General features: G+C 49.1%; 1 protein-coding gene across 1 annotated transcript; it reads left to right on the forward strand.

The window, feature by feature from the left end:
- Positions 1–6877: 6877 nt before the first annotated feature.
- LOC110555045 (solute carrier family 22 member 13) lies at positions 6878–26777 on the forward strand. The gene is made up of 10 exons (XM_060385068.1): positions 6878–7316; positions 17761–17864; positions 18100–18254; positions 18449–18617; positions 18784–18904; positions 18992–19086; positions 19300–19514; positions 19684–19792; positions 20225–20440; positions 20658–26777. The coding sequence occupies exons 1-10, from the start codon at positions 6939–6941 to the stop codon at positions 20749–20751; spliced, it is 1656 nt and encodes a 551-aa protein (XP_060241051.1). The 5' UTR covers positions 6878–6938; the 3' UTR covers positions 20752–26777.

Here is a 26777-nt window from a genome sequence, read left to right on the forward strand (position 1 = left end):
GATCTTACTATAGATGGTTATTAGCCACCATGTGGTTTCTGGGGATTGAACTCAGGACCTTTAGAAAGGACGGTGAGTGTTCTTAACCTCTGAGCCATCTCTCCAACCCCTATTTCAGACTTCTTTTAAGCCAGAGTAAAAGCAGCTGTACTACAATGAGTAAAATTCCCAAGGAGGTGAAACAATAGGTGTGATTTTGACAAGCTATCCCACCTGCTGTCTCAAACAAAAGGAGATAGACTTGGAAATTCTTCACTGACTCCAGTGAAGGCCTGGTAAAAGCAGTCTTTTCACTGAGATTTAAATATCAAAGCAGCTGGTAGAAAAGTGGCTTCCAACAGTTTACAAAATATGAGGCAGGTGATAATCCATAAGAAGAACTGTTGGGATTCCTAAACAGGCATATCTTTGGCCAGCTCGGAGAGACTTGACAAATGGGACATTAGGCATCTGTGAGGCTACCTACGGACCACCTGAAACCACCTGCGCATGCTCTGGGTCACCTTATAAGAGAACTGGCACCATCACTCCCTCTCTTGCTCTACTCAGAGATGGTCTCTGTAACCCCTTCCCCTTAATAAGCCTCCCACATGGAACAAGTGGAATGGCATGATTTGTGAACCCGCTGTGTAATTTAACTCCACAACCCTAACGTTGGTGTGTTGGCCGGGAAGAGGTGCTTTCAGCGGTCACACTGGATGGTGGTTTCTTTGGCTTCAGCATCCTACTGGAGCTTCTGGAAACCTATTTCATTTCAAATCCACCCATGACCCACTTTTTGGCAGATCACTCTCTCCTGCATGCAACATTGGCTGGATTGGTCAATTCCCCTCACTGGTCAGCAGAAATGTCTCTCTTGGTAGGGGAAGATTGACCTTTGAGCATCTGGCAACTTCCTACTACCTTTTGAGACTAAGGAACCCCCAACCACGGTCTTCACTGGCTACAGTTGATCTTTTTTGCTGACCTTCATTTTGGGCTTCCTCTTTCCCTTGGGTGATATATTTTTTTCCTCTTCTACATGCTCGGTTTCGCTATGAAAATCCTAGCGTTAGGCAAACCGTGTCTCCTACAGGCAGCTGTGCCCTTGGTCTCTGACCAACGCTGATGAGCTGTTGGATCAGGTAAGGCCATACTCTACTGAGTCAACCCTTGTCTTTGGAATGCCTCTGGCAGGTCATTGACTCCTACCCTCCCAATGGGAACTGCCCATTCATCCATTCCTCCAGTGTCCCCACTGGGATGTCTTCTGGAGAATTTTAAAACCCTACTCATGGAGCCTGAGTTAAGGGCCTCTAAGCTCATATGTCTCTGTAATAAAACTTGGCCTACATATTCCTTAGATAATGGTTCAAATTGGCTGATTAACGGAACATAAATCCCAATATTTTGTGGGATCTTTTTAATTACTGTCAATGATCTGGTAAATGGAAGAAGGTATCCTATGTTCAAACTTTCTTTTTTCTCTGCTCTAAACCCCCTCTCTGTTTTTCCTGTTTTCCTACCCAACTTCTTCTAGCTATAAAGTCTCAACCTCAAGAGTTCTCTACCTTTGACCCCGCAGATGAACCTACACCTCACCATTCTCAACCTCTGGCTTCTTCCTCCTCCTCTGCTTCCCCCTCTTCCTCTTTGGCTTCTCCAGAAGCCAAAGAGACTCCCCAGAAACAGGCTGTCCTAGTTGTCCTACATTGGCATCAACAGTTGTTAGGCCCCCTGCTACCTGCTCTCACTCTATATCAAAGCCCCCTTCTTCTTCTACTCAGCATAAACCAGCCTCAATTCTTCCCTTGAGGAAAGTGGCCAGTGTGGATGGATGGCTTAGTTGGGGTGCATGTTCCCTTCTCATTAACTGAACTTTCTCAAGTAGAAAAGAGACTAGGATCCTAAAACCTCTAATCCTTCTTCTTTCATTAAAGAATTTCAATATCTCACTCAATCTTATATATGCATATATAAGCTTATATATATGCTATATAGATATGATATCTATCTATCTATCTATCTATCTATCTATCTATCTATCTATCTATGAGTCTTACCAATAACCTATTACCTGAGGAGTGCAGGCGAGTTTGGGAACAGGCTAGAACACATACAGATGAGGTTCACCAAACAAATGCAGCACACCTGGTTGGGGCTGAGGCGGTGTCTGACCAGGATCCACAATGGGATTATAATACCCTGGAAGGCATTTTAGCTAGAGACATTTCATGACCTGCCTCCTGGCTGGTCTCTGAAAGGCTGCCCTTAAGCCAGTTAATTATGAGAAGCTCTAGGAGGTCATTGAGGACAAGAATGAAAAAGTGTCTCAATTCCTAGAGCACCTTACAAAGGCCTCTTACAACATACTAATCTAGACTCCGAAAGTACAGAGGATAGGCAACTTCTGATGACCTGTTTTTTTCTCCCAGAGTTACCCCAACATCAGAGCTAAGCTTAAATGCTTAGAGAGAGGACCTCTGACTCCACAGGCAGAAGTCTTAGCGCTGGCCTTTAAGGTGTTCCACGGGAGAGATGAGAAAGCCTGCAGACAAAAATACCAAATGCTGGCCAAGGCTATCCAACTAGCCTCAGCCACTACTGAGGCTCCCTTGCCTCCTAAGGCACAAGGACTATGGGGTGTCTGTTTCAAATGTGGTCAAGAAGGTCGTTGGACCCGGTTTTGTCCTAACCCCTGCAAGGCACCGGGGCTCATGTCCAAAATGCCACCAAGAGGGACATTGGGGTGTTGACTGCAACCGTTTCTCCCATGATACAGTGACATCACTCCCAGATCACCCTCCGGCTGATATCCTAGGCCTGGCTATAGATGACTGAAGGTGCCCAGGTTCCCTTGACCCGACTACTACCATCACTAGCAGGGAGCCATGGGTACTTATCATGGTATCTATGCAGCCCATCTCCTTCCTTGTAGACACCAGAGCTACTTACTCGGTCCTGACAGAGTATTGGGGACCAACCTCTCCTTGTAGTTCCTCTATTGTTGGGGTAGGGGGCCTTGCCAGCCTTGCTGTACTCTGCCACTTAATTGAATTTTCAGGGGTGATCCCTTGACTCTTTCCTTTTTAGTGATGCCAACCTGTCCAGTTCCCTTACTGGCAAGGGACTTTTTAGCCAAAGTAGGAGCCTCTATCTCCTTTACTCCACCCATTCATCTGACCCCAAGCTCACCAGCATCCTCTTTCCTCCTCCTAGCTACCCTACCTACCAGTTGTGACATTTTGCTTCCTTTACCAGCCTCTCAAGTGGACCCCCAATGTCCAAAACCCCTCTGTCGATAGGCACCATTCCCCTGTGGTCATTCAGCTACAGGATCCCACCTGTTATATTACCAATCCCTGGGGATGGGAGAAGTAGAGAAGGCAATTAAACACTCCTCTATGGTCATTGCCTCTCTGACATCCCCCCCTCCTAAATAATACAAACCTGTCATTTTGTCTCCTACTTCAGACTCTGACCTTGGCATACAAGCTTCTTAATGTGACCCAGCTGGGCTGCTTTAAAGTGTGCTGGCTGTGTGTCCCACCTGGGACCAACTCAGAACCACTGCTGACAGCTTCTCCGGTGACTCTGTCAAGTAACCTTACTTCACCATTCACTAACTGCCCTGACTCTGATGTTGCCACAACCCCCTACCTTTTTCATATCACTCTTTGTCATGACAAGCTGTTTCAAGGCATCAGGGACACACTCTGTAGGAATGCTAAATTCTTTAGACTGTAATGAAACTGTAATCCTTGATACCTCATCTGAAGCCCAATGTCCTACTGCTAATAAAACCTTGATTCTTTGTGGCACTCAGGTCCACCATCGTCTGCCTGCTGGTTGGTCAGGAGTTCGCACACTGGTGCTCCTCTTCCCCGAGCTGGGGGTGGTAAATGAAAAGGGTCCCCTACCAATCCCAGTTGTGGATTCAATAGCTGCCCAGCAGGGCAGTTCAAATCCTGCCCCTCTTGGCTGTTGCAGGAATCACTGCAGCTGTTGGGACCGGGACAGCAGGACTAGCCACCTCACTAACTTTGTATTATCAGCTTTCTTTCCAGTTCATCCAGGACCTCCAGCAGGACCTCAGACAATACTAACTCTCCAATGGCAGATCGACTCGCTGGCAGCAGTCAGCTGGATTAGATCTCCTCACAGCTAAAGAAGGTGGCCTTTGCATCTTCCTCCAGGAGAAATGCTGTTTTTATGTCCACAAGTTGGGTATAGTAAAAGACAAAATCCCATAACTCCAGACAAATCTACAAAAGTGAAGGGAACAGGTCCAGACCTCTAGCTCTTAGGCCTTTGAGAACCTAATATGGAAATGGATTCTGCCCTTCCTCACACCTCTTCTGTTTGTCTTTATGCTTTTGCTTTTTGCGCTCTGCTTTATTAACTTCCTCCAACAAATGCAAAAATTCTCTAACCAAACCATTAATCAGGATTATCAACCTCTGCCCACAGGACCAGATGACAATGACCTTCCACTCGACCCTGATGGTGGGGACCAGCTGTACTCTGGGAATGACAATGCCCCTAATCAGCAGGAAGTAGCTTGAAGAGCAAAGGTCGTCCTTATGCCCTCCCCACCATCACCCCTTCCTAGCACCTCACTTTTTATAAAACAAAAAGGGAGGAATGTTGAAATGCATAAGCAGGCATCGCTACTGCCAGCCCCAAGGGACCTGACAAATGGGACATCAGGCATCTATAAGGCCACCTACAGACCACCTGAAACCACCTGCACAGACTCTGAGTCACCTTATAAGAGAACTGGCATCACCCCCTTCTCTCTCTTGTCCTACCCAGAGATGGTCTCTGTGACCCCTTCCCCCTTCCCTTAATTTATCTGCCAGTCACGTGGTGTGATTTGTGAACCAGTCACGCGGTGTGATTTGTGAACCGGTCACGCGGTGTGATTTGTGAACCGGTCACGCGGTGTGGTTTGTGAACCGGTCACTCGGTGTGATTTGTGAACTGGTCACGCGGTGTGATTTGTGAACCGGTCACGTGGTGTGATTTGTGAACCGGTCACGTGGTGTGATTTGTGAACCGGTCACGTGGTGTGATTTGTGAACCGGACATGTAACTTTGCTGCACAGCCTTAACATTAACAATACCAAAATCTAGGATGAATGTGCTTGGTGTGTGTGTGTGTGTGTGTGCTTGGTGTGTGTGTGTGTGTGTGTGTGTGTGCTTGGTGTGTGTGTGCGTGCTTGGTGTGTGTGTGTGTGCTTGGTGTGTGTGTGCTTGGTGTGTGTGTGTGTGTGTGTGTGTGTGTGTGTGCTTGGTGTGTGTGTGTGTGTGTGTGTGTGTGTGTGTGCTTGGTGTGTGTGTGTGTGTGTCTTTTTCCTTGACATTTCGTGTTCTGGCCATTTTTAAATTCCTGGGCTCTCCATTACAGCCTTCATTACATTACAGCCTTGTTTATTCAACAGCTGCCTGAACAGACTTCAACCCCAAAATACATAGTCTGGCCTCACAGGCTTCCTTGACCCCATGATCCCGTAACGTTTCAATTCTGAATCACTACAAAACCAGCCCCATATAAATGATTGCCAGCTCTGCCACCAACTGTAGAAGTAGTTGGCTCTCCGTTGACTGTGGCTGAAGTAACCTTTCACGTCTTGAATGTCTGAGCCCAACAAAACATTTTCTTAGATTGCTCCGCATGTGCAGGGCATCCTAACACTCACCCTCTTTTCAAAACAAAGCCTCTCAAATGAATTTACAAATTTCTACCATTGAGCCTGGAGTGGGACAGGCCAATTCTTAAAGCTGCTTTCAAGACATCTTTCTTATTTTCCCAGTGAAAAGAACCTGGCTTCCTTAATGGCATGAATCTCTTCACCAACCACACCATTTAAAGCATGGCCCGACATTAAATGTTCCCCTTTATTCGGCAAGTTTTTAAGACCTTTATACCAGTTTTTATTCCTAATTTTAATAGTAAACCTACTTGAAAGCAGCCAGCAAATACCTCTGCCATCGCCTAGATACTTACAGCCATGAAATTTCCTCTACCAGATTCATCAATTTATTATCTTTGAACTCGGCATCACAGAGTCACAGAACTAATCACAGATTAAAATATAGACTAAAATATAAAAATGTAGACTAAAATATAAAATATAGGTTAAAATATAAAAAGTCACAGATTAAATCTACACAGCATTGTATTTGTTTTCTGGAATGTGACAGACATGGAATCTAGTCTGGTTCCTAGTGCTCCTTTTCCATCAGGAGCCTCGTGAGCACAGCCGTACCCTGCACTCCTTTCAGCATGCTAGTTTTTGGTACCCTTGCTAGAACCATTCACAGAGCTCTGCTTACAGAAAGACGAGCCCTTCCCACCACCCTCAGCAAACCCATTCCAAACAAGCACCCTGCTTCTTAATGCTGTTGGCTCTAGTAAGATTCCTGTACTGTGACAACAGACTTGACAGCAATCACTAAAAGGACAAAAGATTTATTTTGGTTCATAGTTTCAGAGGCTTCCTGGTCTCTAGGCTCTGTTTTTTGTCATCTGGAGGTGACAGCAGACAATATGACAGAAGAGCATGTTGGCGCAAGGCTGCCAGCCCGATAGTATTCTGGAAGTACAGGATGAAGAAAGATGGGGGGGGGGTGCAGTAGCTCCTCCAAAGGCATGCCTGCAACCTCCGCTTCCTTCAGATAAGCCCCACCTCCTCAAGGTTGCACTGCCTCTCAGCAGTACCACCAGGTGAGTACCAAGCCTTCAACAGATAGACCTTTGTTGGGGGGGGGTGCATTTAAGTGTCAAACCGTAGCACCTTCTTGGCTGCAGCTAGTAGGAGAGGTGTGATACGCAGAGCTCAGCAAGGCTGGGTTAAACATTAATGTAGCTGTCACCACAGCCCAGAGACACAAGCGCCCCAAAGCCAGGATTCAGACCTGCCTGGTGTTCCTAGACTAAGGAGTGACAAGCAGACATGGCTCAGTTTGCACAGGTCATGGCTGAAGTGGGCGACTTTGGTCGCTTCCAGATACAGTTGACTATCCTGATGGCCATCCCCAATTTCCTGTCTGGGTTCTTCGTGTTTGGTCAGGTCTTCATGGTCCTTGATGAAGCCCACCACTGTTCAGTGTCCTGGGTCAAGAACCACACTCTAAACCTGAGTGCAGCTGAGCAGCTGGCCATAAGCATACCCAATGACACATCAGGCAGGCCCGAGTCCTGCCTCATGTTCCGGCCACCTCCTGACAGTGCCAGCCTGGAAGACATCCTCAGCCACCGCTTCAATGAGACACAGGCCTGCGACTCAGGCTGGGAGTACCCTGAGAACAGGCCTTTGTCCCTAAAGAATGAGGTAAGATAGTCTGCTGTCTGTGTGTCCACTTGTGTGGTTCTGCCAGTCCCTGTGTCTGACCTCGTGCCTTTGATCACCTTCTGTAGCTCTGTCTCTGTCTTTATGCTTGTTCATAGCTATCTGTTGCTATTTCCCCATTTCCTGGTTATCCTGTGTTTCTTTCTGTCCTCTGTTTGTTGGCCTATCTCTCATTCTCTCATTTTCTCTGCTTTGCTTTGTCCATCAATGTTTCTTTATTTTGTCTGTCCTTTTGTGAATATGCTGGTACTAAGATACCCATGAACTGTTGACAGAGAAGAGGAAATCTTTTACAGAGAAGAAAAAAAAAGGGGAGGGGGGAGCCTGGTTCAGGCAATAGATGGTATGTCTGGGAGCTGAATCTAACTCTGTTATATTAAAACGGGACCTGGGCCACAGAGGCCAGATGCGAAGTATTCTGTGATTCATAACCTCTTTCTGTTGTTGTTTAATACCTTTGAAAATAAGGAATGAATAAAAATTAGCAAGAGTTTGGGAGCTGGCTCAGTGGGTAAAGTACTTGCTTTGGACCCACACCACCTATGAAAAAAAGTTTATGTCGTGTGCCCAGCCACTTGCCTTTATTTTTGCCCCACTTAACCTGTGCCCACTGCTCCCTTTATCTTTCAGAGAGCCTCTGCAAGTCTGCGTGGCTGTAAGTTAACCTAGTCTAGAGACTTCCAAGCCTCTTGATCAGAGAAGTACCTACTGGTCTCCTCCTGTCTAGCGTCTTCTCCTTCCACGTCCTTTGCTCTGTCTTCCTCCATGCCCAACGTGGCTTCCTACTTCTCAGCTGCTTTTTAGGTCTTTTTCTCCCTGCATCTGGGATTCTGTAGAATACTTCAGACCCTGTGACTGTTGTGTGGATAACCAAACATTTGCTTCTATTAGCTCAGTCTCTTAAAAATGCAAGCAGATAAATCAGTTTCTCTTCCAGCTGCCTCCAAGTCCCAGGGGCCTCCAAGAGCATCTTGTGCCAGCTGCTGCCCTTTCCAGGAGGGAAGAGTGAGGCACACAGAGTTGGAGGTTCCTTAGCCCAAGCCATATAGGAAGCTGGTCATGGAACCGGGACTGCTATGCTGGGTCCCCTCTGTCCGCCCTGCCTTTCTTGTCAGCAGAGGAGCATATATGGAGAGTCTAGAGACCTGAGGGAGTGGGTTCTTGAGGCACTCTCTTAACTTTTCTGATTGCAGATCTCGATCCCACAGATTAAACATTCACTCCCTTCACACATTTGAAAAAAAAAAAAAGTTCATTTTTCGAAGCCTTTGCAGACAATGTTTTAACCAAAGTGAAACATTCACGTTTTGGGTGGGACTGTAATCCTTCCAGGTCTGAGGATGTGTCCTTCCTGCCTGGGATTCTCCTCACTTGGTCATCCTGCCCCCTCACCCAGGGAACTAGGTGGCTCAGGGATACTCCTAATCACTGAATCTTCCTCCTGTGTTTAAAATCATTTTTGTTGATACTTCAATAATTGTGCTACCATTCTGAATTGAAATGCAAATATTTGACATGTAACCCCTGTGAAAGCATCATTTGACTCCTCCTAAAGGGGCTGAGGCCCACAGATTGAGAACCCCTGTTCTAGGCCTCTCCATGACTCCCTGGCATCACCCTGTGCTGGGTTCTGGCCTTGTCCTTCCCTCAAAAGTTTGTAATTGTACAGAACTACTCTGTTCCGTTGGCCAAACAGCAGCATCTGTAAGGCCAGTGGACCTTCCTGGTTGCTCCGGCATGACTGTAAGCTTGGTCCACAGGGTGTGCTGGGCTATTATGTAATTTCATCCAGCCCAAATGGCGGGGGAGCAGTCAAAGGAGAGAGGTACCCTGTTCTTCATCTTCCAGGATCCCAATGGTCAGGAAACATGTGGGTCCCTCGTATAGAAATACAGAGTCAATGGACTCGAGCCATTTGCTTCCACCTTCTTGAAGAAAGGAGTTGAGGCTGGTGGTGCCAGAATATTCTCCCAAATGTTCCCCCAAATGCTGACAGAGAATACGAAGTCCTTTACAGACAAACACAGAAGAAAGCCTGACCAAGGGCAGCAGGCGTGTGTCTGGGAGCCTCAAGAAGGGAGGGTCAAGGGCTCAGAGTCAGGATGGTATGTTTGCAAAGAGTTGGCACCTCTTTTTGTATGTCCTTTAACGTTCTTGATAAAAATGTGCGAATTTAAAACTTACAAGAGAGAAATCCTGGGTTTAACACCAGCCAATCATTAAAAATTGGAATTTGGGGAACGAGGGAAAGATTATCTGAATCTTTTTATAAGCTGGAAACCGCAACAATTTCAGTAAGAGGTTTCATACAACTCCTGCCATGATTTTTATGACACTAGAAAGCCCCATAGAGGTGCCTGGTGCTTCTCCATGTGCTAAACAGACATCTGGGGTCCCCCTGACTGGTTCCCTCCATTACCACTCACCAGCCAGTGGGTGGCTCCTTCAGGGGGCAGGCCTGCATACCCATTGCCCCAAATCAGACAAGAGTCTCCTATAGACCCCTCATCCAGCACCATTCCTCAGTTTTCCTCCAAAGCTTGGGGAACCTTCAGCTGGGTTTTGGAAGGACCACGTCCTCACTGTCAGGTTCCAACTCCACGTTAAACTGAGAGGGAACCATTGCTGAAATTATGAGCTCAGTCAGTTTGGTATGTTTTTGTTTTTAAGGTATTATTATTTTATATGTATGGGTGTGTTGCCTGCTCACGTGCCTGGTGCCTGTAGAGGCCAGAGGAGGTTGTCAGTGTCTCTGGAGCTGGAGTTACAGGTAGTTTTGAACTGCCATGTAGGTGCTGGGTGTGCATGTGAGTGTGTGTGTGTGTGTGTGTTGGGGGTGGTCGAAGCATATGTGTGGTCAGAAAACAGCTTGAAGGGACCAGGTCTGTCCTTCTACCACATGAGTCTTGAGGGCTGAACGCAGGTCTTCAAGTCTGGTGGCAAGAGTCCTTACTCCTGAGCTGTCTTGTCAGCCCACATTTGGTGTTTGAAAAGTTCAATCCTTTTCTTCGTTTATCAGTGAAAGAAGTTAGAAATTAACTTCATTTTCCAACATCTAGGAGCCAGCAGATTTCCTTGAAAGGTAACCACACGGAACCTCTCGGGAACAGGAGGGGCAGGATGGGGGCCAATACTTTAATGAGTCCATCAAACACTGCTCTGCTCATGGGTGGGCCAGAAGGCACAGTCTAAATGGCATGTGTTATTAAATGACAGCGCCCACCGGATGTTCTTCTTCCCCCCTGAGGTTTCCCTGCTCGCTTAGGATAGATGCACGTTCTGGGCCCTTTCATGGGCCTCGGAAGGTCTCTGTGTGCTCAGCACTGGTCTGGCAGCACCAGCTCTGGAGGCAGCAGCTCTGACATGATGGCCTTCTGTGTCTTCTTGACATGCTTCTCCACCAGAGGTCAGTCTGGGTCCTCGCAACCAAGAAAACAACTGGACACTGTTTTTTTTTTTTTTTTTTTTTTTTTTTTTTTTTTTTTTTTTACACTTGTGAATGAGCACAATGATATATAGAAATACTCCTGTCTTTAGGTACTCAGCCACCACAATTGCTCATCACCCTCTTGTTCAATAGTATCCCAAGCGTTTGAGTGGTAGTGGCAGGCACTGTGAGTTCAAGGCCAGCCTGGTCTACAAAGTGAGTTTCAGGACAGCCAGGGCTACACAAAGAAACTCTGTCTCAACCCCCACCCCACACACACACCAAAAAAAAAAAAAAAAAAAAGCAAGATTCTATGACTCTCCAGCAATGCTTGGCTGCAAAGATGTCAGAAAGCAGTCACCACTGGGCCAGCAAGATGGCTGAGCAGAAAAGGTGCTGCTGGCAAGCCTGATGACTTGAGTTCAATTCCTGGAACCCACTTGATAGACAGAACCAATTCCAGAAGTCCTCTGGCCTCCACAAACACGCTATGGCGCGCGAGTGCAAACGTGCACACACGAACAGGCGCACACATACAATAAAGAAATGCGAAGAAGACCATAAACACGGCGCCCTCACGTGGAGACTTGTCTCTTGTGTGGATGTCAGAAGGTGGTTCCAGTGCTCCAAACAGCTGGTTTGACAGTCTGTGTCCTGGTCCCCGGGAATAGTGACACCATAGTCGAGGGGTTGTCTAGGTCAGATCAGGCTGTGGACACGACTCGGAGGCATTTTCTGGATTGCTTATTTATGTGAGAGGACCCAGCTCTCTTTGAGAAAAGCCATTTCTAGGCAGGTTGGCTCCAGCTGTCTGAGGAAGGTAGCCCGAGAGCAAGCAGAGTTGGTGCCGTGATAGGACTGTTACCATGCTGGACCTGAATGCGTTGTTTGGGGGATTGTGGAAGATGTTGGACCTTTGAGTAGAAAAGCAGCCAAGTGCTCAGAGCTTAGTGGGCTTGGGATCTCGGAAGATAAAAATGTTGAGAGAAATACAGATGGCGGATGTGCGGCCTGTGAGGTTTCAGAGGGAAGGGAAAACTATTAGGGTTGTGTCACATGTTGGATTAAGACTGTAGAAATGAAACCTTTGCTTTACTGGATAATGGATGCTGGTCATCTGGGACTGAAAAATCAGCCATGATCAACAGAGACCATCAGAGTTAGCACAGGGAAGCTGTGGTCCAGGGTGGGTGGGGTGGAGTGGGCACTGTGTGGCCTCAGCTCCAGCTAGGAACTGAACTTGACGATGGTAAGAGTCTCCCATGTGGTTCTGACTTTGAGGGCATGAGAGATGCAAGATTGAGGGGGTCATGAGGAGCAGCTCAAGCCCGAGACCACATGGGAGTGCTGGAGTCCCTAAAGCGAGTTCAGGAGAGGCCCTTAGTTCAGCTCAGCCTCCTTACAGTGCGGAACCCAGGACTGAAGAGGCCCAGGACCAAAGCTGACACTTGGCCCCATGAGATACATTTGGAGCCCTGGCAGAAAGGCCAAGAGAAGACATTGGTGAGGGGACAGCCTTCAGTTGCAGAGGACACCTCAGAATACTGACAGTGCCAGGATGACTACTTAGAATAGCAGCACATAAGGGGTGGAGGCAGCCTGAGCCTACAAGATCAGCTGTGTGTATTTTGGATGTTGGAGCCAGAGAAGAGGGGCTTCCCAAGCCACTTGGAGCCCAGGAGTTCATGAGTGAGTTCCAGATGTTGGATCCTGAGTTCTTTATAGTGTTGGGTTTAGGCTTTGCTTTGCTGGATTATTACTATTCTTCTATTTGGGGAGTAAGGAAGTATATAACTTAAAAAAAAAATTATAGTTGAGAGACTTTAGAGTTTTAAAGAGACATTGGACTTTTAAAACCCTGGGATTTTTAAAGTTGTGGGAGTTTTAAAGTTGTACTGTATTTAATACTGTGGTTTTGATGTAAGATCTTGGCGACAAATAAGAAAGGAAAGTTATAGTTTAACAGGTGATGCGTTTATGCATTAAATTGACAAGGAGTGAAATCCTGGCTAGTTTTACTGTCAACTTGATACATATGAGATTCATCTGGGAATAGGAAGCCTTAGTTGAGGAACTGCCCAGGTCGGATTGGACTGTGGCCATGTTTGTGGAAATTGCTAATTGATGTAGGAGGGCCCAGCCCACTGTAGACAATACCACCTCTAGGCAGGTAGACCTGAGCTGTGTAAGAAAGGTAGCTAGAGCCCGGGAGCTGGCGAGAAAGCAGCTCTGATCCTTTTCTGCTTCAAAGTGCTGCCCGACTTGCTCCCCCCAACAATGGACTATAACCCGGGAGCTGAGACAAACCCTGCAGCGTCCCCTAAGTGTTTTTATCACAGCAGGAGAAGGCAAACGAAGGCATTCCACTTTCCTGGAATTTTCTTGCCCATTTATATGTTTCAGATTGGACTCCGACCCTGGCTTCTTCACCGTGGTATTAGCCATGCTGAGGCCTCTTTTCATCCTTAGTCAGTAACCAGGCTAGGCCTTGGGTGCTTGGCTACCTCACATGCTACTCCTACCTCAGACCAAAGTAGCCATTGGTCACCTTTGTGTCCTGTTCCACGTGGTAATGCTCAGCTCTGTGGCAGAGCAGCACTCCTGATGTGAGCTCCCATGTACAAGGAAGGGCCCTGTCTCCCAACCCAAGGGTGCTCTGAGCGATGCCTTCCACACCATGACCCGTGGCTTCATATTCAAATGCAAACTCAAAGCACACTAATTGGAAGGGAGCATGTTTTAGGACAGATGGGGCACCCTTGAGCGATGCCTTCCACACCATGACCCGTGGCTTCATATTCAAATGCAAACTCAAAGCACGCTAATCGGAAGGGAGCATGTTTTAGGACAGATGGGGCACCCTTGAGCGATGCCTTCCACACCATGACCCGTGGCTTCATATTCAAATGCAAACTCAAAGCACGCTAATCGGAAGGGAGCATGTTTTAGGACAGATGGGGCACCCTTGAGCGATGCCTTCCACACCATGACCCGTGGCTTCATATTCAAATGCAAACTCAAAGCACGCTAATCGGAAGGGAGCATGTTTTAGGACAGATGGGGCACCCTTGAGCGATGCCTTCCACACCATGACCCGTGGCTTCATATTCAAATGCAAACTCAAAGCACGCTAATCGGAAGGGAGCATGTTTTAGGACAGATGGGGCACCCTTGAGCGATGCCTTCCACACCATGACCCGTGGCTTCATATTCAAATGCAAACTCAAAGCACGCTAATCGGAAGGGAGCATGTTTTAGGACAGATGGGGCACCCTTGAGCGATGCCTTCCACACCATGACCCGTGGCTTCATATTCAAATGCAAACTCAAAGCACGCTAATCGGAAGGGAGCATGTTTTAGGACAGATGGGGCACCCTTGAGCGATGCCTTCCACACCATGACCCGTGGCTTCATATTCAAATGCAAACTCAAAGCACGCTAATCGGAAGGGAGCATGTTTTAGGACAGATGGGGCACCCTTGAGGATGTTCCCCTCCTTAGTGTGCCTTTGCAACGTCACCTGCGTACCTAATCGCAATAAAAAGGGAACATGCTGGCCATGCTGTCCGCAGGGCCAATAAGTAGAGATGGATGCTCGGCCAATGAGCCACAGCTGTGTGAACTGTCCAGGGACCTTAGCTATCTGAACGGGAGGGAAGGAAAGAAAGAGAGGGCCCTTTTCAAGGGTCTGGAGGCATGCAATGCCTAGCACAGTTGAGGCATGCCGGCATAAAAGGGTCTGGGAAATAGGAAAGAGCCAGCTCTTAGAGGTCTTAGGTGAAGTGCCAAGGAGTTGAAGCTTTCTCCTAGAAACCCAAGAGGGCTATTAAAGGTTAGGGGGAGGGGAGGGAGATGTGGCGGCCTGTGCTATAGGCCGCTATGATGGGTCTAAGGCAGAATCACTCACTGTACCTGTTAAAAGCCGGGAAGGGTCGTGACTGGCATAGCAAGTTGGAACCCTCCATCCCTTGCTGTCTGTCACATGGCACCCGAACCTGAGACTGAGCACCCCTTCCTGCAAGCCTCAGGTGCTGCTCCTGAACAGTGGGAAGCGTCCCCAGGACTGAGGCTGCCAGACTTGGGAGGGTGTGAGGCTCGCCTTTCCTGCACAAAGCTCTGTACCCGTCCCCAACAGCCTTGTGGCCACAGGCCACTGCCCTGGCATTCTGTGGAGCAGCCACAGGGTAGAGACACGTTCTGATGACCCGATCACATCAGGTCACAGTGTGCTTGGCCTTATTCCCACTTCTGAGCGAATGGAGACCAAGACACAGGCAAATTGGCTAACAGGCTCCAGGGCAGACAAGGCTATTCCGCCCTGACTATGGGGCCTGGCAGCAGCAGGCCCCCGTTTATTTTCATTCATTTTAAGTGATATCTCACACTGAAGCCATCTCTAGTTGCTAGACAAAACCCAAGCTGGAGAGAATGGGAAGCCCAGCAGGTACGCTGCCTGTCCTGCCTTGCTCCACGCAGGCAGCTAGTTCGCCATCCCACACACCCCGCAAGTCCTTCAGAATGAACTGTTGTCCTTGAGAAGCATGAATACAGCAACTCCTGTACTGGTTAATTTCTTGCTAAGTTGTTTAACCGATGGCCAACTGGCTAGAAGTGGGCTTTAGTCCACTTATTCATTAACCCAGTTCAGTGAACATTCTCTTTGCCTTTGCTTGGTTTAATTTCGTGCTTACAGCAGTAGACATGTCTCATCTCTGCCTACTGCCTTCTGAGTTTAAACCAGGTCTTTCCAACCAGACGGAATGCTTTTGGTCAATTTGGGATATTGCTAATGAAAAGGCAAAGGACAACTCATTTCAGTGTCTTCAGCGTCATGTGTGGTTTTTGTGATTGACAGCTTGAGTCGCTTAAGAAACACCCAGCAGGCATGTCTCACTTTTGACATCGTAACACATTATTGTCTGCAGAGTTCACACTCGTGAATCTAATCACAGGGTAAAAAATAGCCAGGCATGGTGGTGTACACCTGCATCCCGGTCCCTCACACGGATGCTCTGGTAGGCTCCACTCTGCTGGTGCAGATGTATAGTTGTGCTGCTGAAAGGGGGCCCCCACAGGGTGGCTCCCACCTAAGCATTGATGCACGGGACTGCTCCATACAGGACACGGAGCTCCCCCTCGGAGCCACAGCCTGGCAGGGTGGGGCCGGCGTATGCAGTCACCCTCCATGCAGGGACACGTGGGCCCGCGCACTCCCACACTTGGAATCCCTGTGTCAGCACTCTGAAGAATCCTGATAAAAGTGTGGGCATTTGAGGTTGACTGGAAAGCCATATGCGAAATCTTGGGAAAGGCCAAGAAGCTTACACAGGAAATGGGCTGTTTGTCAGGAAGCAGCTGTTAGAGTTTTTCAGAAGTTCTCAAATTTTACATCCTTACTGTATCCATAATTTTACATGGTTTTCTCTATGCCAGAAAAATACTCAACAGTTCTAGGTGTTAAGTAATTAAATCCAAATATTTTAATGGTATTTTTGCCCTAACAAGTAGCTGTTTTAGAAATTAATACACAAAGAGCTTGGCATTGTGACACATGCCTACAATCCCGGCGCTCAGGAGGTAGAGGCGGGAGGACGAGGAGCTGCAGGTCATCTTGCTTACAAAGTGAATACACAGCCTGCACTACACGACACCCTGCCCCCCCCCCCCACTAGAGTCCCGTACACGGTGTGCGGGTGAGCTTCTAACGTGGAGTCCAGGGAAGAGGCAGCCGCAGCTGAGGAATTTCCCAGAGCAGATCACCCTGCGGCCGGACCTGTGCTGGTGATTGGTGTGGGGGAGCCCAGCCCATGGCGGGTGGGCCTGCTCCTGGGCAGATGGTCTCAGACTGAGGACGAGCCAGTGAGTACACTGGTAATCAGCCTCCCTCCGGGGTTCCTGCCTCTGCTTCCGCCTTGAGCTCCTCTCTGACTTTCCTCACTGACCTGGATATGTAAACGGAATAAATCCTTCTTGCTTTTAGTCATGGTTTTTATCACAGAGACAGAAAAATAAGAGTGAACAGGAAGAGCAGGTGTTCCAGTAGACGGAAACATACTCACAGGACTCTGCCACACAGCAGATGCACCGCTTCCTGGTCCCACCAGACTGTCTCTCCTGGTGCGGCCCCGCTGCTCTCAGTTTTGGTTTCATGTAGAATTACACATGTTACTTGCTTTTTACAGAAGCAACTGTCAAACAAGATACTGGGTAAATCTAACATCATTGGAGAGAAAAGAGTGTACCCTGTGTTGAATTGTGAATTCTTAGGCAAGTTGTGATATCTGACAGAACCCAGAGATTCCCTATGATATCTAGATCTTAACTAGCACATGTGGTTGGGGGTTGGCCTAGTGCTGGCCCTCAAAATCTGGTTACACCTACCCTTGTCCTGTGACCCTGCCTAAAACATACCTGCTTGGATGATTAAACAGCCTGTACCTGGGTAGGGCAGGATGGGGTAGGCATGGCTAAGTTTCCCCGGGCTTAGGGGAAAGGAGAATTACAGGGCACAGGCAGAGGACAGGAAGAGAGGAGGAGGGAGGATGCCACGATGGGTTAGTGTGAAGAAAAAAACACATTGGCGTTAAAAGAGCCCAGATGAAGAATACAAGCAAGAACCATGAGATTAGGGGTGAAAGTCCAGATGAGGAAGGTTAAGGTAAAGGCATTGGATGGAGGCTAGGAGATGGATGGTGAGGATACTGAGACAGTGTAAGTGAAATGTCTGCCTGGCCCAAGGTAAATAAGGTAATTATAAATCTAACAGGTGTCTGTGTCCTATTATTTGTGATAGGGGGTTAAAGAATACCGCCGTGACAGTCTTGGGGCTGACAATAAACATTATATAGCCCAACGCTCATTTTTTATTTCTGATGACGTCGCGTACACTGTGCTGCTGTGAGCTGCCTTGGCACACGGTGTGTGAGGCATGGGTGCCTGGATGGTAAAGTTGCCCCTGGATGCTGCACCTGGTCTTACATGAATATGTTCTGCCGCAGTTCGACCTGGTGTGTGACAGGAAGAGCCTGAAGGGGGCCTCCCAGTCGGTGTTCATGGCTGGACTCCTCGTTGGGGCCCTCATCTTTGGGCCCATCTGTGACTGGTATGTGCTGCTGACCTACCATCATTTCAGGCAGTTAGTGCTGACTCAGTTATCCCCTGGAGCCTTCCCAGGGGGCCTCAAGATAAGTCCTCATGCCTCCCTTCCAATGGGACTCCCAGGGCAGGTCCTACCTCCTCACCCTGACAGACCCCCCAGGACAGGCTGGCCTGGGTCTCCCTTGATTGAGTCCTGGGAAGGCCCTTCTCCTCACAGACTTGTCTCCCTGTTATGTCAGGATTGGCCGCAGACTGTCCCTCCTGGTGCAGCTGCTTCTGGTAGGTAGCACAGGCCTTGCCACAGCCTTCGTGCCCAGCTTTGAGCTCTACCTGACCCTGCGCTTTGTCTTGGCGACTGCTGCCGCTGGGTATTTACTAAGCACCAATGCCCTGCGTGAGTATCTGGGCCCGGGAGCCTTCTTGCTCAGAGTCAGATCCCTGAAACCACTGGTGGGGATTGCACCTAAAAAGGCCTCAGCAAACTTTTCTGTGGTGAGACTGAGTCACGTCTCTGAGAGGCTGGCATTTAGGAAACACCAGAAGAGGAGCAAGGACATTTGGGCTCAGTCTCTGCCTTTGTCTTCACAGTTTCAGAGTGGGTGGGGCCATCCTGGAGAACACGAGCCATGGTGCTGGCCCAGAGCAGCTTTGCCCTTGGGCTGATGCTATTAGCAGGCCTGGCCTATGGCGTCCACAACTGGAGACTCCTTCAGATAATTGGCACCACACCAATCTTCCTGCTCTTCTTCTACTTCTGGTAAGGGGACCCTTGCCAGGGACGGGGCCGCCCTAGTCGGAAGTGCTATGGCAGGGTGCTGGGCACAGAGGAGAGCCTGTGGGTGGGAGGCTGAGTGTGGCCTGGAATTCTGGGTGGCTGCACGGAGCTCAAGGCCCCAAGCATCACAGCCATGTGTGGCTGACAGGGTTCTGCCAGAATCTCCAAGGTGGCTCCTCTCCCAAGGAAGGACAGAGGAGGCCAAGCAACTGGTCCAGAAGGCAGCCTCTGTGAACAGGCGGCCACTTCCTCCAGAGCTCCTGAACCAGGTATCTGCAAGCAGGCTCGGGCCCACCCCCACCTCAGGCCAGTCTCCGTGCCTGTGTCCCTGCCACTCACTCTGCCCCTCACTCTAGCTCGTCCCTGAGAAGACAGGCCCCTCGGGGAACGCCTTGGATCTCTTCAGACACCCTCATCTCAGGAAGGTGACTCTGATTCTCATTGCTGTCTGGTAAGTCAGGGCCTTGTCCCTCCATGAGGACAGCCAGAGGGCCACTCACGTTCTGCCGTGTGTCACTGGAGGGGTCCACAGAGGCTGTGGCTGTGACGGTCTGTCCCCAGGTGGGCCTGTGTCTCCTGGGGGGAGCTCATTAAGTCAGGGTGCTCCTTTGGGTGTGACTTGACCTACACTCAGCAGTGACTAGGATACTTGGGTACTTTCTAGGTTTGTGGACAGTCTGATATATTATGGCCTCAGCTTCCAAGTGGGAGACTTTGGCCTGGATATTTACCTGACACAGCTGATATTTGGAGCAGTGGAAATGCCTGCCCGTCTTTCCAGCATCCTCTTGATGGAGAAGCTGGGTCGCAAGTGGAGCCAGTTGGGTTCTCTGACACTGGCGGGTACCATGTGCATCATTGTCATCTTCATCCCAGGAGGTACCAGGATTTTTCTCACCCTCTTCCTCTCTGCCAGGGCTAGGCCCATTGCCCACACCCCCTTCAGGACTAAGGGCTTCCCCGGGGCATGGGGTGGAGGGTGAGGCTTTGAGTGACAGGGAGGTGATGGGTGTCCTTCCCTGTGTGTGGCTGGCTACATTTCCTGCAGATCTTCCCATGGTGGTCACCGTGCTGGCCGTGGTGGGGAAGTTTGCCTCATCTGCTGCCTTCACCACATCCTACGTGTACACTGCTGAGCTCTTCCCCACCATCATCAGGTAAAAGCCGTCGGAGTGAGTTCTGGTCTTTTTCCTGGAGATCTCACATCACTCAATCCCTCTGTCTTCTGCCACCAGCCCCAGAGAGCCCGTGAGCTGCATACAGACCCTAGGCCCTTGGCAGTCTGCTGCCACTCAGCAAGCTGGCACAGGATGTTGGGGGCAGATGTGAACACAGGCATGCCCTGGCCTTGTCAGGGCCAGAATGTGGGACAAAAGTGAGAGTGAAGACGTGGCCCAGGAGAGGAGCACTCACAAGTGGAAAAGGAGTTTGGGTTCCCAGAGGTGACAGGAGAGAGACTGGGAGGGCTTGCTGGTCCAGGAAGCAGGTACCCAGCCAGGCCAAAGATGGCAGAGCCCTGGGTCCTGCGTCTGTGGAGTGAGTGCAGCCTCCTCAGTGGCCAGAGGCTCAGTGTGTGCTGCTTTCCCCAGGCAAACAGGCATGGGCTTGGTGAGCATCTTCTCCAGGGTCGGTGGCATCATCTCGCCGCTGGTGATGCTGCTGGAGCAGTACCACAAGGCGGTCCCCATGCTCATCTTTGGCAGCCTCCCCATCGGGGCAGGCCTTCTGTGTGCTCTGCTGCCTGAGACACGGGGCCAGACCCTGAAGGACACCCTCCAGGACCTCGAGCTGAGGCACCCCCCACGGTGAGCATGGACTTGCTGGGCCTCCCATCAAGGGCCTTCTCCCTAGGGTCTGGCCTCTCCATCATTGCTTACTAGGAACCATGGTGCTCCTTTGGCATAACAGATCTGACTGGCTTTAGAGCACATTTCCCCCACTCTAAGCAGGGAGTGGTCATGTCCTGGGCTGTTCTGAGCACTATGTGTTGGGCAATCACTGACTGTCCTCTGTCCCCTGTAGGTCCCTCAAAACGTCACCCCAGAGAAATGGAATGGAGGCCACGGAGCAGATGTCCAGGATGCGGGTGGCTGTTGTGAGCAGCTCATACTTCTGACTGTGGTCGCTGAGATCCAGCCCATCAAAAACAGAGGACTTCCCACGCCATTTTCTTGTTTGATCAGGATGCATAGCACACAGGATCCGTCCAGCCTTGGCCATAGCCCCAAGCTCGCCCCTGCAGAGGCTGACGGAAGCATCAGACACAGTCCCCTCTCTCTTCCACATCGCTCACACACAGACTGCACCCCAGCGGCGTGACTGAGTTAGGGCTTGGGTCTTCCTTGGTCTTCTCTGACAGTCTCCATGGTTATGGCCTCACTGTTCCCCTCAGTCTGGAATACTGCACTTCCACAAAGACAAAACAAAACCAACCCCCCTCCCAAACAACTTCAGCTCAAACCCAGAGCAGGGCAGCAGGCAGACCAACTGTGGGAGTAGGCTAACAAAGAAAAAAAATATTTCGCATTTACTTTGAAGATCCTTTTTTCCTGGCTAGTGGCCAGGTTGTGCCTTGCTTATGTGAGGCTGACTAGGGGAAGGGACTGATCAGCTCTTCCTCCACATCGCTGTGCTCTGCTGCCCAAGTAGGGGAGGAAGAAAACAGAGCTCCTTTCACTTCGCTGCTGCTACTTGCTATATCCCAGCATGCCCCCGCTCAGTAGCAGTCTGCATTTGACAGCAGCCACGCGGTGGCTCTGCTACCATGGCACTTTCATGGGTTCGTTTAGAGGTTCTCTGTGTTGTCTGCCAGTGTGTGTACCATCTCCCACCCTTGTTTACAGACTGTGAGTAGCTGGGGACAAGCTGGTGTGTGCATTTAAAAATGTACTATGGCTCATTCCGTTAGGCTCTCATTAGTGATTGCCCACCAGCAGTTTAGAAGCTAAGACTTCTGGGAGCCCAGAGGAGATACTTCCCAGCTCAGGTCTCCTCTGTGTCTTGAGGATGAGATCACAACAGAAGGGAGAAATCTTGGGGATCATGGCGGCTGGCATATGCCATTCCACACCTGTCCTTTAGGGGTGCTGTTGAATAGAGACTAGCTGGTACACAGTATCCTGGTACTCAGTGCCGAGGTTCTCTTGGCTGGGGCTGGTTCAACATCTCCATCTCAAGCACTGGCATCAGGGGTCTTCCAGATCTGGTCCCCAGCCTTCCTATTTTATAACGGGTGCTTTTGCCCAGCATGCAGGAGGCCATGAATTTGATTCACGTTACTCTCACCGACCCACATACTTGCACAAAATGAGTGATACCAAACCTCACACTCTGCTTAGGCAAGCAAAAATCTGGCAGTCTGCTGTCTTCAGGTGACTTCTGGGACTAAGATCACTGTACTATACATCTTGAATTCTTGGCTTTTCATGTCCACACCGTTCCTGTCCTTTGATCACTGTTTCTTCTTCCTCCTCCTCTTCCTCCTCCTCCTCCTCTTCTTCTTCTTTTGATTACTGTTTCTTTACCTCGACATGGTCCTCAGGAGCCTGTGCCTTAGCTCATCCAGTTCCTCCCACAAGTGTAAACCTGTGTCCTGGGAACTGTTGCCTAACACCAGCAGACCCCGCATGTTCCCAGGACTCTGTCCCTTGCCTCTCATAGTGGTCCTTCTTGGCCATCATGTCCTTTCACTTGTCAAACTCATCTCTCTCTTGTGTGTGTGCATGCTTTCTTGTTCCCTGGTCTCACCTCTGTAACTCCAGATTATGTACCCATTCTTTCACAACTTATCTAGGTGAATGGCAGCCACTCCTTCTATCCCAGTTGCTGACATCCTTTGGAGAAAACCCTTTTCTATCCAGATCTCAAAAGCATCTGGCATATAATGAATAGATGAGTGAATCTTGTCCAGATACCTCGTTTTCTTACTATAGCATCTATTCTAGATGCTTTTGTGTCTATTGCATGGCATGTGGATACTGTACTTGAATAGAGCAGAAGAGCGCATCAGATCCCCTGAGCTAGAGTTACAGATGTACGTAAGCTGCCCAAAGTAGGTGCTGGATGGGAACTGATGTTCTCTGGAAGAGCAGCAAGATCTCCTTGCTGGGTTTGTGCATAAGTATTGGTTCCCCCCCCCCATGGAACATCTTGTTTTCTCCATCTATGGTGATTGAAAGCTTCACTGGGTATAATAGTCTGGGCTGACATCTGTGGTCTCTTAGGGTCTGCATGACATCTGCCTAGGCCCTTCTGGCTTTCATAGTCTCTATTGAGAAGTCAGGTGTGATTCTGATAGGTCTACCTTTATATGTTACTTGGTCCTTTTCCCATGAACACCTGGGAGGCCTTGTGAAGAAGAAAGGTTCTATGTCTGAGACCCCAAGAGGATTTCTGTCCCTTCCCCAGTAAGTGGAGACTTGAGCCTACCATGAACTGAAGAATAGCTGTAAGAACGGTTCTTTGTGATGCTAGCTTTTATCTAATAGCAAATTCAGATTCTCATTCTCTCTCTGTGTGTGTCTGTTTGTATATATGTAGGTGCACATGTGTTCCTATGCACATTTGTAGAAGCCAGAGGTCAGCCTTGGGTGTCATTTGGAGCCATGCACCTTCTCACTGTCTGTCTCTGTCCTGTAGGCAGAAAGTTATTATGTAATTCAAACGCTGATTTCTGTACCACCTGTATCTGGTTGCAATCTTTGTTCTGAGAATCTCCTGTCTCAATGTTGTGTAAACACTGCCTTCTAATTGTCTCCTAACATGTCAATAAAACAGCTGACAGCCAATGGGTGAGCAGGGGAGAGAATAAGGCTGTACTTCCTGCCAGCCAGGGGAGGAGGAGTTAGAAGAGGAAGTAGGGGATTCAGTCAGGGGAGAGGTCCAGGAGACATCTGGAGAGGAGCTGGGGCAGGAAAGATACAAAGTGCAAGTATCTCTGGGATGTAAACTGGGAGGAAGCCAAAGTAGCTTAAAGGATTAAGAATAGAGTGATGACTGCTCAGTTATTATATTGTGAAGCTTATTATTAAACAAATAAAACAGAGTCTCAAGTATCTGTGTAATGGCCAGGTTAAGAGGCAAACATAGTTTTATGAAAATTAACATTAACACTGTCATTTCTCTGTCTTCTTTTTGTCTCTCTCTCTCTCTCTCTCTCTCTCTGTACATGCAGGAATCAGGGTCAACATTAGGTGTCTTTTCAACCACTTTCCACCTTGGTTTGAGATGTGGTCTCTTACTGAACCTGAAGCCCTTTGATTCAGATAGTTGGACTGACCAGTGAACCTCTGGGACCTGTTTTCATTCTAACCTCCCTCCCACTCCTGTAGTGCTCGGAATGCAGGCATAGGGGGCTGTGCTTTTAGATTTGAATTCAGGTCCTCATGCTTATGTGACCAGCACCTTACCAACTGAGCCATCTCCCCAACCCCTCCATCTTGTTTTATGAGATAGGATCTGTCGCTGGAACCCGAGATGTGACAATAAAGCAGGCAGGCTGGCCAGCTGGCTTCAGGGGTCCACCTGACTCTGCAAACACAAGCCACCCCTTCCAGCTTTTCACGTGGGTCCTCTATGCTTATATGATGAGCCCTTAGCCTGCTGCATTGTCTCCTAAGTCCTGCCTCCTAATTTTTCTCAACCAGTTTTGCCAGTGTCATGAGCCGATGGAGAAATTGGGCAAGTGTGGGCCCAGCCTCCTTTGCTGTCATCCCTGCTTCTTGCTGGATATCTTTGAGCCATGTCGTTGGGCTAGAGTCAGGATCCTTTAGATCCCCTGCTTCCCCATGATCGGTTTGGCTTGGCTTCTGGTCCTGTGTTGATTCCCCACTGCTACTCCAAGAAAAAAGACTGGGGACCCGTTTCCACTAGCGGAAGAGGGTTCTGAATGTGAGGGAGGTGGGTCAGACAAAGGCAGTTCAAGCTGGCGGATGGGGAGGTATCCCAGAGGCAGAGAGGTATAGCGCAGAACCCAGGCATAGGGTCGGGAAGGCTAGAAGGACAGCTGTAGAGTGTGGCTTTATTTGCTGTCAGTCTAGAAGGCAGTTCGGGCAAAGGCACAAGGCAGTTTGCCTCGTTGTGGCAGTTCGCCTTCCTGCCTTAACTGTCGTAGAGAATAAACGATATTGGCCTAATAATGCTTATTATTATCCCTATGATTATTCTGGTGATATTATTTAACCTGTTCTTACAACCAATAAAAGACACAGATAGCTGTTAGATTTTAGATTTGTCTTATTTCAGCTTGGGCTGAAATAATCCATCTATGCCATCTCCTTATCTCTTAGCCTCCCTCCCATGCCTTCTGCTTTAACCATTTCTATCTGGACTACTTTCCATCCACAATTCCAAAATAATTGCTTGCATTCTTCATCTGGGCCATTCCTTTCCACATGATTCTCAGAGTCTTTCCTCCCTGCACATGTGATTCTTTTTTTAATTCCCATAACACTATGCTTTCTCCTTACTCCTTCACCTTCTCCTCCTTCCTGTGCTTCTCCTCTGGCCCCCCAAGCCTTTGAACCTTAGACATGCTGTCCATTCGCCCTGCTCAGGTGTGTCAGCTTTTTATTGGTCAAACATGAATAAGTTTTTAGGCAAGGTTACAAACATCATTTTGGGGTACAAGAGTGTCTGCTCATAAAAGACAGCAAGCAGACATTGGGGAACAAATTAACAATCAAATACAAAACACCAGTTCATGTGGTTACACTTAGCCAATTCTGGCCCCAAGACTGGCCACTTGTGTGCCAGGAGCTGGCCCTCATCATCGCCAACCCACCCTCTCCGTCCCATTGTGACACCGTCTCCCCAGCTACCAACGGAACCCTCAGCGTTCTGCTTCCAAGGCTATGGTTGGGTCTGGGCAACAGTCAGGTGGGTCCTGGCTTCGGCTTGTGGCCCTGTCTCCAGGTAGGCGGGACCGAGGGTGCGCGGGGAAGGGGGTGTGTGATGGCACCTGGTGACTGTGGGGCTGCACGCTCAGCACAAGTGTGGACAGGAACGCCCCTGAGCCAGTTCCGCTGTGGGAACTCTGTGGGAAGAGCAGGCTGTCCTCACAGGAAGTGTGAGTTCTTAGCTGTGGCACCTGCTCATTTCCTGCATGCAGGTGGAGTGGTGGACCCTGTTCTTCCAGCAGGACTTTTGAGTCCAGTGGAAGAGGGATGCTCAGGAGCCTCGCTGCCTCCTAGACCTGTGGGTGTTCAGTGGAGAGGGGGTGCTCAGGAGCCTCGCTGCCTGCTAGACCTGTGGGTGTTCAGTGGAGAGGGGGTGCTCAGGAGCCTCGCTGCCTGCTAGACCTGTGGGTGTTCAGTGGAGAGGGGGTGCTCAGGAGCCTCGCTGACTGTCAGTTGTGGTTTTCTGTAAAAGACACCTATAGGTGTGCTAAGAGAGTAATCTCATGGGGCCCGCAAAGAACTACAGGCAAGTAAAGAATGCTGAGCTGGGGGAAATACAGGTCTTCCCTGAGGAAGAGCCCCCAAATTGGTTATCCAGCACCCAGTGGTCAGCCCTGAAACCATGTACATGCACATACAAGTAACACTGTATTGGCCGAGTAGATTGTATTAATATATTTAGGTGCGAGTGTGTGTGCGTGTGTGTATGTGTGTGTGTAACAACTAAGGAAATAGAGCCATGAATGTTAGAGCGAGCAAGGGGGCACATGGGAAGCACTGGAGGGAAGAAAGGGATGGGGGAATGATGGAATTATAGATTAATTTAAAAAGCGCTGTTAAACATCAAAGAGACATGGGTGAACATTACATATGAATATTCCTGAAAGTGAGAGGAGGGCAGGCTGCTGTGTGGTTTCAGCTTATGTTCTGGGAAAGGCAAACTCACTAAAGCAAGATGATGAGTGGCTCAGAAGGGCTTGTGAGGACGGAGGAGTGTCAGATGTGGCACGTGCCCTTGCGTGGAGGAACGTTTGTACTTTGGAGCGGTGACTATTTTCAGTGTTAGCTAAAGCCCAGAGAACTGCATAGCACAGAGAGTAAACCAGACAAAGCCTAAAAGTCACTTAGGATACAAAGGGAGCCTGGGGTAGGATGTGACAAATGAATTTAACTGCTACCAATGTATGAATATACATTCACCTTTTAAATTCCACTATTAAATTGTTCTTAATGTGTTTGCACTGAA

This window comes from Meriones unguiculatus, chromosome 6 (assembly GCF_030254825.1).
Source record: "Meriones unguiculatus strain TT.TT164.6M chromosome 6, Bangor_MerUng_6.1, whole genome shotgun sequence".
NCBI lineage: Eukaryota > Metazoa > Chordata > Mammalia > Rodentia > Muridae > Meriones > Meriones unguiculatus.